Below are 8,615 nucleotides of genomic sequence, written 5' to 3' on the forward strand. Positions count from 1 at the left end.
TCACTGCAGCCTCTCTTTCCTGGGCTCAAGTGATCCTCCCACCTTAGCCTCCCTAAGTGCTGGGATTACAGGCTGGCGCCACCATGCCTGGCCCGTCACGGGGTGAGTCAGGAAGTGAGATGCCAGCAACAGAAGCTGGAGAGATGCCATGTTGCTGGCTGTGAGGTTGGAGGAAAGCGCCATGAGCCAAGCAGTTTCTGGCATCCGGGAGCTAGAAGAGACACAGCAATGTTCCCCCCTAGCGCCCCTCCCTAGGGAGCAGCCCTGCCCACAGCACGAGGTGGCCGCTCCTCCGGGTCTGGAAGAGGCTGTGCTGTTCCAGGCGCTGAACGTGGCCATCTTCTAGAGCCGCCACAAGAAGCGAGTAAGAGCATCTGAGAGGCCGCAAGTCCTCAGCCAGCTCACTAGGGCCCCAGCAGTGCCCCCTCCTGTCTGGCTTTGGGCCCTCTGCACCTACACCAGGACTGCCCACAGGGACGCACTGACCAGAGTGAGCGATGTCCTCACCAAGCCCCCTGCTGTGCCCCAGGCATGGCCCTCCCACAGGCCAGGACAGTCACTGCTCGCTTGGGGAAGGCTTTGCTGTGATTCACATTGAGCCAAACCCTACAACTCAGGGCACTGTCTGCTACTTCCTCCTGTTGAAGAATGGGAGCCATTTTACTTTCCTAACATCCTAGTTTCCTTGCACTTTTTCCCTCCAGGGTTGTATGAGAGGGTGGATGTCACAGCTCGCAGACAGCCAGGCTACAGGCAGGACAGGCCCCCTGCCGGGGCTGGGGACGGACCTGCTCAGGCTCCCACAGCCCACCACGCGGGCAGCCACATCCCTAACGTGTGATGCTATGGGCTGCAACATTCACTTGGCTTTTTTCTGGAAATCACAATTATAACTTGAGGAAACAATAGACACAAGGTTTGTTTTCTACTGAAACTTATTATTTGCCATTAAGAATTGCAAACTATACTACTAAGAATGAACAACATTCTCTTCATTAAGCCTTTTTCAAACACACAAGAAAAAGCTCCCCTTTGGTCAAGGTGTTACACACTCCCACTACAGCAGGCCCCCCCCAGATCCCAGCACAGTGGCACACCATGGACTCGGACGCAGAGCCCAAGGAACGAAAATCGCCCCAGCCTTCCCTCCTTCCCACCCCAGCTACACCCAAGGGAGAAAGGATACGAGGAAATAAACTATGTCTTGGGGGGGGACTGGGGACGGTGTCCTCTGCTACCCAGGTGGGCCAGTCAGTGCAGAGCGGGCGGTGCGTGTCCTGAGGGATCTCCGGTCCCCACACCTATACAAGCAGCAGCAGCAGCAGCGAGTCCTGCCAACGCCACAGTAGGTGCTCATGAGAAAGGTGCCCACGCTCCCCAAGCCCTCCTGTTTGCATTCCCTAGTGGGGCAAAGCCACTTCCCCAGGACAGGCAGCACAGCAGCGGGACAGAGTGCACTCCAGGACCCAGGACAGCAGGTTACACAGGGTCAGGCGGTGGTGGGTTCTGGAATCAGGGCTGAGGTTCCGGAAATGCCACCAGGTGATGCCCCCCTGTGGTGTCTGCCCATCACATACCACAAGGCTCGGGTGGTTTTCCCCTTTTGGCCCTAAACCACCTAACACCTCAGTGACACAGGAGGGCAATTCTCAGCAAGGTAAAGACACAGGGAAGGCTCCTGGGAGAGGCACACTGTCCGCCCTCGAGCCCGCCGGTCACAGGTGGAGGCCCCGCCCCACCCCTCACCACACCTGGGGAAGCCACCACAGAATGCCACAGCCCTGGAAAGGGACACTCTGAGGACAGGCACTCTAGCAGCAGCCCCAGGACAGCCAGCCGCCCTTCTGCCAAGACTGCCCACACTGTGTCCTGTGCACGCCATCTTCAGGTTTCCCACACACCCACTTCCTGAATACTTCTCTCCCCAAAGCAACTGAATACTTCTCTCCCCAAAGCAACCTTTGCCTTTGTTCCTCCAACCTCATCTCCCACTGAGGTAGCCCTTGGTAAGCCAGGCTGGGCAGAGGACACAGCCATGGGCGCGCCCCCCTCGACGGATGCCCAGTCCTTGGGCGTGGGGCCGCAGCGTGGCTGTTGCTCCTCTCACGCCAGCCTGCACAGGTCTTCTGAGACTGACTCAGGAAGCGCCCCAGAAATTCATGTCTGTGTCTGACAACTTCAAACAGGACTTTAATTCCAAACCAACCACAGAACCGGCGCCTGGGAGCAAGTGGGACTGAGGCCCAGGCGCTAACGCGGGGCTGGCAGTGTCGAGAGAACGCTCTGGAAGCTCCTGACAGACGGCTCCATGTGCAGATGCACAGGCCCTGACGGGCACTCTGAGCTGGGCAGTCGGACACCAAGCAGTAAGGCCTCCCGGGCAGCGCAGCCTCAGTCCACGAGCAGAGCGGGTGGCCCTCTGGGGGGAGGCAGCACGGGGCACGGCCCTCGGCAGGCGAGCGGGCGGGATGGATGAAATGCAGCGGCACCAGGAGCCCCAGGCTCTCACAGGTGCCACCCCCGACCCCAGGATTTTCAAAGGGATAGGATTTCAAAGTCTTCATCTTCTGAGTCGAAGAATCTTTCCAGTCGCTCTACATCAGAAGAATCTAGAAGGAACAGGACATAGCTCATCAGGCATCTCAGGTGGGCTACTTCCGTGTGAGTCAAGTGCCCCTGGCATGGGGCAGACCGAGCAGCACCTGCTCTGCAGGCCCACCCTGAGGGGCCCACAGACAGCTGTGCCCAAGCAGCTGTGAAAAGGCCCGGGGTTGTGGAGACCTGCGAATATGGGGGGAGGGAGCAGGGAAGAGGAGCGGAGCAGGGTGAGGAGGACAGGGGCGGCCGGCACAATCTCAGGCCTGAGGGGGCCTCTGTCCTGTGCCTCCCGCGCTGCACCCTGACCCTCGTGGTCATCAGGAGTGGTTCCATTGTCACTGCCTTGTAGAGTTTCTCATGGTGAGATAGGTATGAGGAGGACAAGCTCACGGCCACACTCGCTTCACTGCACGAACCCAGGCCGGATCCTTCGGCACGTTGGCCATGGTCCAAGGGGTCTATGCCACCCATGGACAGTGGTGCCCAAGTCCCCACCCAGGACTGCGTCATCACAGAGCCTGTGTGTTCTGTCTGCTCCAGAGCCCTGAGGACCCCATGGGAGCACGCCCAGCTCCACAGTGCCCTGGGCAGGCAGCGCGGGTGGGGAAGGCGAGGTGGGTCACGGGTTGCTGCGCACAGGCTTGGAGGAGAGGACGCTCCACTCTGCCCCTGGTCTCACAGGCAAACCACTGCCAAGTGCTCACAGTTGAGGCTCACACACACCTAAATGGTCACAACCAAGGGGGCCAGGACTGGGGAAGCAAGGGCACAGACCGCACCCCCGTGGGACCCCACCTCCGAGGGACCCCACCTGGACTTGGCCCTGCAGCCGCAGTTCTCACCTAGGGACAGGTTCAGGACATCGGGACAGGCCAGGTGTGAAGGCTGCTGCTCCACCAGCTCAAACATGGGCAGGGCGCCTCCGAGCAGAGACAGCTGTTAGTGAGACATGGTCATTAGGGGCAGCCTCACCCCAGTGCTTGCTGCACCCAAGAGAAAGGGGCCAAACCTGACTGTCACTCCACTTCACTGATGAGAACAGAGGCAGCTTCCACACTAAAGGCTACACGAGGACCCAGTGTGGCGATCCACACACAGTCTGACCAGGACGGCAGAGGGGAGTGGGCCACACGCACTCAGCCAGCTCGGCAGCTCGGCACCCCCATCTCAACAGGAGACGGATGAGGACACTGGAAATCCCATTCTAAAGTCAACACGCAACATCCGTCCCCAGGGTTGTTAACCGTGTTGCCAGGTGGGCAATCCAGGACACCCCACCCTGTTCAGCTGCACAGCTGTGCCAGGCAGGACAAAGCTCCCCCCAGCCCCGTGAGGCTGCCTGAGACCCGGACACTGGCCTCCGGCCCCTGCACACCCCGCTGCCTGTCTCCCTGGGTGGTTCAGCTCGGCTGTGGGTGGTGGGGCGGCTACAAACCTTTTTGACTTGCTGGCACCAGTCATTGAAGTCGTCTTCAGTCTTACAGAAAAACCCCTAAAACAAAATGACTATGAGCAGAACAGTGCACCCACATCTGCAGTCAGCGAAGAGGCAGGGGCTTCCATTCCCCCTGCCAGTGGCACAGCAAAGGCCCCCAGCGTGCAAGTGCTGGATACTCCGGCCTGTCTTGCCCCTGGGGCCGGGAAGGGAGCCCTGAGGGTGCCCTGTGCACGGCCTGCTGCACCAGTGCCCGGCTCCCCTCAGGTTGCACTACGTTGCTCTACCTTGATTCACCCATGAGATGTTATGTGATGTGCATTTGTCAGGCCTCACCGAATCTTCCAGGAATGAGGCAGGTTATGAGTTAGGGCCAAGTGGAGAGCTCTTCTCTCTGCGCCTGTGAGGCAGGGCCGCTGGGTCTCAGCCTCACCCAGCATCTCCCTGGAAGCTTGGTGGCAACTGGCGGCAAAGGCCACTGAGAACTGCCCAAGGACACCGTGACATGGGGAGCCTCCTGCTGAGGAGACAGGGGACCTGCCGAGGATCACCCCAATCACATCCTTAAAGCTACCGCCTGTAATGACAGTCACTAGGAATTAACGCTGCCAGATGTGCAGATGTTAACACAGGAAGAAAAAGAAACGGAAAACAAAGACGAAATGGGAGAAGAAGTTCAAACTGGGCACTCGCTTCCTCTGAAGACGCCGTTTCCGCGGCCCTGGCTTGTGTGGGAGCACTCTCCCCCGGGGACAGGGGACGTTCCTCCTCCTCACAGGTGAGGACAGTTATCCCACCGGGCGGCCCCTTTGGTCTCAACGTTCATGTGTCCGCTCCTGTCTGTGGTGACTAGCTCTATAGCCTGACCTGACTGTGAGACTGCCAATCACTGTAGCCACCAAGCTGCGTTTACGGTAACAAACATACTTAATTCTAGTTAGACGAGGAATTCGTGATTAGATTCTGGTAAGAAGAGTGAGCCAGGCTGGGCGCAGGGGCTCACGCCTGTAATCCCAGCACTTTGGGAGGCCAACGCGGGTGGACACGAGGTCAGGAGATCGAGATCAGCCTGGCTAACACAGTGAAACCCCATCTCTATTAAAAACACAAAAAATTAGCCGGGCGAGGTGGCGGGCGCCTGTAGTCCCAGCTACTCGGGAGGCTGAGGCAGGAGAATGGCGTGAACCCGGGAGGCGGAGCTTGCAGGGAGCCGAGATCGCACCACTGCACTCCAGCCTGGGTGACATAGCCAGACTCCATCTCAAAAAAAAAAAAAAAAAAGTGTGAGCCACAGAGCTCTAGCCCATGTTCCCCACTCCTGCCACCCTGCCCAGGAGGTGCATAGAGCGTAGTGTGCACTCTGGGGCTGTGCCACAGCTCAGAGACTGTGCCATATCAGGCCCAGATCTGCCTTCTTCCTCCTGAACAGGGCTGAGCATACACAACAGAGCCCCTGGTTCGGTAACTGCTCCCCTAAGCATGTCACTGTCATCTATGATTTCTAGGGGTTTCTCTTTGGTCTCTTTCGCCATCAAATGTATTTGAGGGCAGGCAGGTCTGCATAAATCACACACCAAAAATCACAACTAGGTCATCAAAATGGAAAAACAGGGAAGCTCGTTCTTAGGAAATCCCCCAGAGAGGTCAAGTCAGAGCCTCCGGAAAACAAAACGTGGCACAGGAGTGGGCGGAGGGGCCGCCCGTGTGTCTGTGTGGGTGTGAGGAAGGGGGGACAGGAGTGGGCGGAGGGGCCGCCCGTGTGTCTGTGTGGGTGTGAGGAAAGGGGGACAGGAGTGGGCGGAGGGGCCGCCCGTGTGTGTCCATGTGGGTGTGAGGGGAACACACCACGGCTCATACTCATCCACGCACACTCAGCACGTGCCCACACATGCTCACACCCAGACACACCCTCTCCGGGCCACTCGAAGGCCATGAAGGCTGCGCAGGAGGTGGTGCCTGGGGGAGGGACGTGAGGGTGCGAGGACACGGTTCAGGCTCTTGTGCCCTTCAGAATCCCAACCCCGTGAACACAGTACTCATCCCAACATGTTGAAAAAAAAAAACCAAAGATTTTCCTCATCATTCCCAAACAGTATTCAGCACAAGACGACTGGGAACACGGGCCTGAGTGCTCAGGTGGCCGCCACGTACCACAGCGATGGACGGGTCGAGCTCCGCGATGCTCATACGGCACGGCGGGTGCTGGCAGTGGAAGCTCTCGTCCGGGATGAAGCAGCTGCCAGTGGGCTCCACGGCCGGCTGCGTGGTATGGGGGTCCAGGTAGATGAGCTCCTCACCTGGGAGGACGAGGCAGGCAGGCAGATGGGCGGCCGAGCCGGCAGAGGAAAGGGACAGAGGTGGCCGCGTTTCAGACCCACTGCACCCACATCATGCTGAGAAGCAGCGGGCAGGGGGAGGGGAGAGAGCTGAGGGCATGGGACCATCAGGGAAGGGGGTACACAGGAGGCCGCCAGCGGCCAGGCTGCACGTGAAGCCCCCTCAGAGCAGGCTGCTTTTCCACCAGTGGCCTCAAGTGGCCACCGGGCGTGTGGGACCTGCTCACAGAATGCCCTTAAAGGGCAGAGGCCCACAGGGACACGGTGGGAACCCCGGACTCACCAACACAGCCGATGAAGTAGTGGGCGCTGTTGGGCTTCCCTCCGATGACGCCCAGGGACTGGGGCATCATGAAGCAGTGCTGTGGAGAGGCAGGAAGCTGAGCACAGGTCCCAGGCGGGTGCAGACAGTCCCCCACCCACTGCCATAGGGAGCCCAAGGGCCTGCTGAGACCCAACTGGGCGACACAAGAGGGGACAGGAGGGGACATGGTCCCGAAGAACTTGCTGTCCAGGAAAGACCACAAGACATCCTACAGGCGCAAGAAACCCAATCTGCAGGCTCGGCTCAGGGAAGCTTCATGTCGCAGGTGGGCTTTGGGGAGGCTGAGAGTGAGCGGGGCTGGCAGATGTGAGCAGGGGTGGGGAGGCGGCCCTGCTGAGTGCTTTGACCTGACAGGGCAGAAGCCATGGAGATGGGGCCCACGTGCGGGGGCAGCAGGGACACCACAGGGTGGGCAGAAGGCTGGAGGGAGGGGCCAAGTTCAGACAACCGAATAACATTAACAGAAAGCCACATCTCAGTTCCATACAAATGTGACTCCTTGGTCTAAACTTCGAGTTAACTGAAGAAAGGATGGTTTTCCCTTCTGCTTTTTTTTTTTTTTTGAGATGGGGTCTCACTCTGTCACCCAGGATGGAGTGCAATGGCACCATCTTGGGTCACTGCAAGCTCTGCCTCTCAGGTTCAAGCGATTGTCCTGCCTCAGCCTCCTGAGTAGCTAGGACTACAGGTGTGCGCCAGCACACCCAGCTAATTTTTGTGTTTTTAGTAGAGATGGGGTTTCACCATGTTGGCCAGGCTGGTCTCAAACTCTTGACCTTGTGATCTGCACGCTTCGGCCTCCCAAAGTGCTTGGATTACAGGCGTGAGCCACCGGGCCTTGCCCCCTTTTACTTTCATGACATGGGGGAGCCTGTGGCTGGAGTTCCTCACAGAGCCCTGCCCATCCCCGAGCCCTGCCCGTCCCCAAGCCCAGCTCACAAGTCTCTTCTCCACAGGCCAACCCACCCTCCAAAGGGAGCTCAGGCCAAGAGGGCTGTGGGGGAGTGGGGCGGGCATGCCTGGGGCACAGTGGAGACCCGGGAGGGGCAGGGTTCCCTGTCAGGCCAAGGACTGGCACCTGGTTCCGAGGACCCCCTACAACAAGTGCCTCACGCTTTCATTCTCAACGTTCGCCTTGACGCTTGTAGAAGTAAAGCAGCACGTCTCCTGATGGACGTGCCTCACGCCCACCCAGCCCTTGGGAAATGGTGTAAACCGCGGTCGTTTACCCCTCCCGCGCGAGCTGGCTGCACAAATGGCCACATGACGACGCACTGAAAGTCACTAAAAACTGGGAGAAGGGGACGGGGACCCAGGGCAAGCGCCGCACGGCAGGGCCCACCTTCAGTGTCTCCACGTAGGCCTCGTTGATGTCCGTGAGCCCCAGGCGCAGGGGAATGAGAAGCACCAGGGGCCTCCACGGCGACGGCCTGTTGGTGACCTCAGCCCCCGCAGGGAATCCATTGCAGTGCCGGTCGGAATCTGCGGGAAACGCAGTGGCTCCTGCACGGGGAACGCTGGTCCTGCACAACCTTCCTAGAAAGGGAGACATGCTTTCACTAACCAAGCACAGCTGCGCGAAAGTGCTCCCACAAGCAAGCAAGCAAATTATGATCATGTAACAGAAAAAGGGCATTACAAAGCCAGGTACTTACACTGAAATTCAAACTTGGAAAATATAGAAAAGCATAAGAAAATTTTTTCATAATCTTGCCACCAAGAGAAAAAAGACATATTTTCTATGCATACTTAATTCGTTTTATTGTGAAATAAAGCACACACACAAAACAGTACAAGAAAAAGCCACGTGCCCTTCAGAGGAAAATCACAGAAATAAAAGTGCCTGCAGCCTGCCAGCCTGTACCCGCCCGCCAGCCCGTACCCGCGCAGCCCGCCAGCCTGTACCTGCCCGCCAGCCCGT

The 8,615-nt window shown here is 58.6% G+C and overlaps 1 protein-coding gene across 1 annotated transcript in view; it reads right to left on the bottom strand.

Moving 5' to 3' along the window:
- Positions 1-917: 917 nt before the first annotated feature.
- Positions 918-8,615, bottom strand: part of ATG4B (autophagy related 4B, cysteine peptidase) — a 29,502-nt gene continuing 21,804 nt past the window's right edge. Inside the window, 7 exon segments of the mRNA XM_011929536.1 lie at positions 918-2,609; positions 3,394-3,418; positions 3,421-3,534; positions 4,034-4,090; positions 6,185-6,330; positions 6,653-6,731; positions 8,037-8,230. Of these exon segments, the coding sequence (XP_011784926.1) occupies positions 2,536-2,609; positions 3,394-3,418; positions 3,421-3,534; positions 4,034-4,090; positions 6,185-6,330; positions 6,653-6,731; positions 8,037-8,230 (689 nt within the window). The 3' untranslated portion in view covers positions 918-2,535.

The sequence above is a fragment of the Colobus angolensis genome, unplaced genomic scaffold (genome assembly GCF_000951035.1).
Source record: "Colobus angolensis palliatus isolate OR3802 unplaced genomic scaffold, Cang.pa_1.0 Scaffold82, whole genome shotgun sequence".
Lineage (NCBI taxonomy): Eukaryota > Metazoa > Chordata > Mammalia > Primates > Cercopithecidae > Colobus > Colobus angolensis.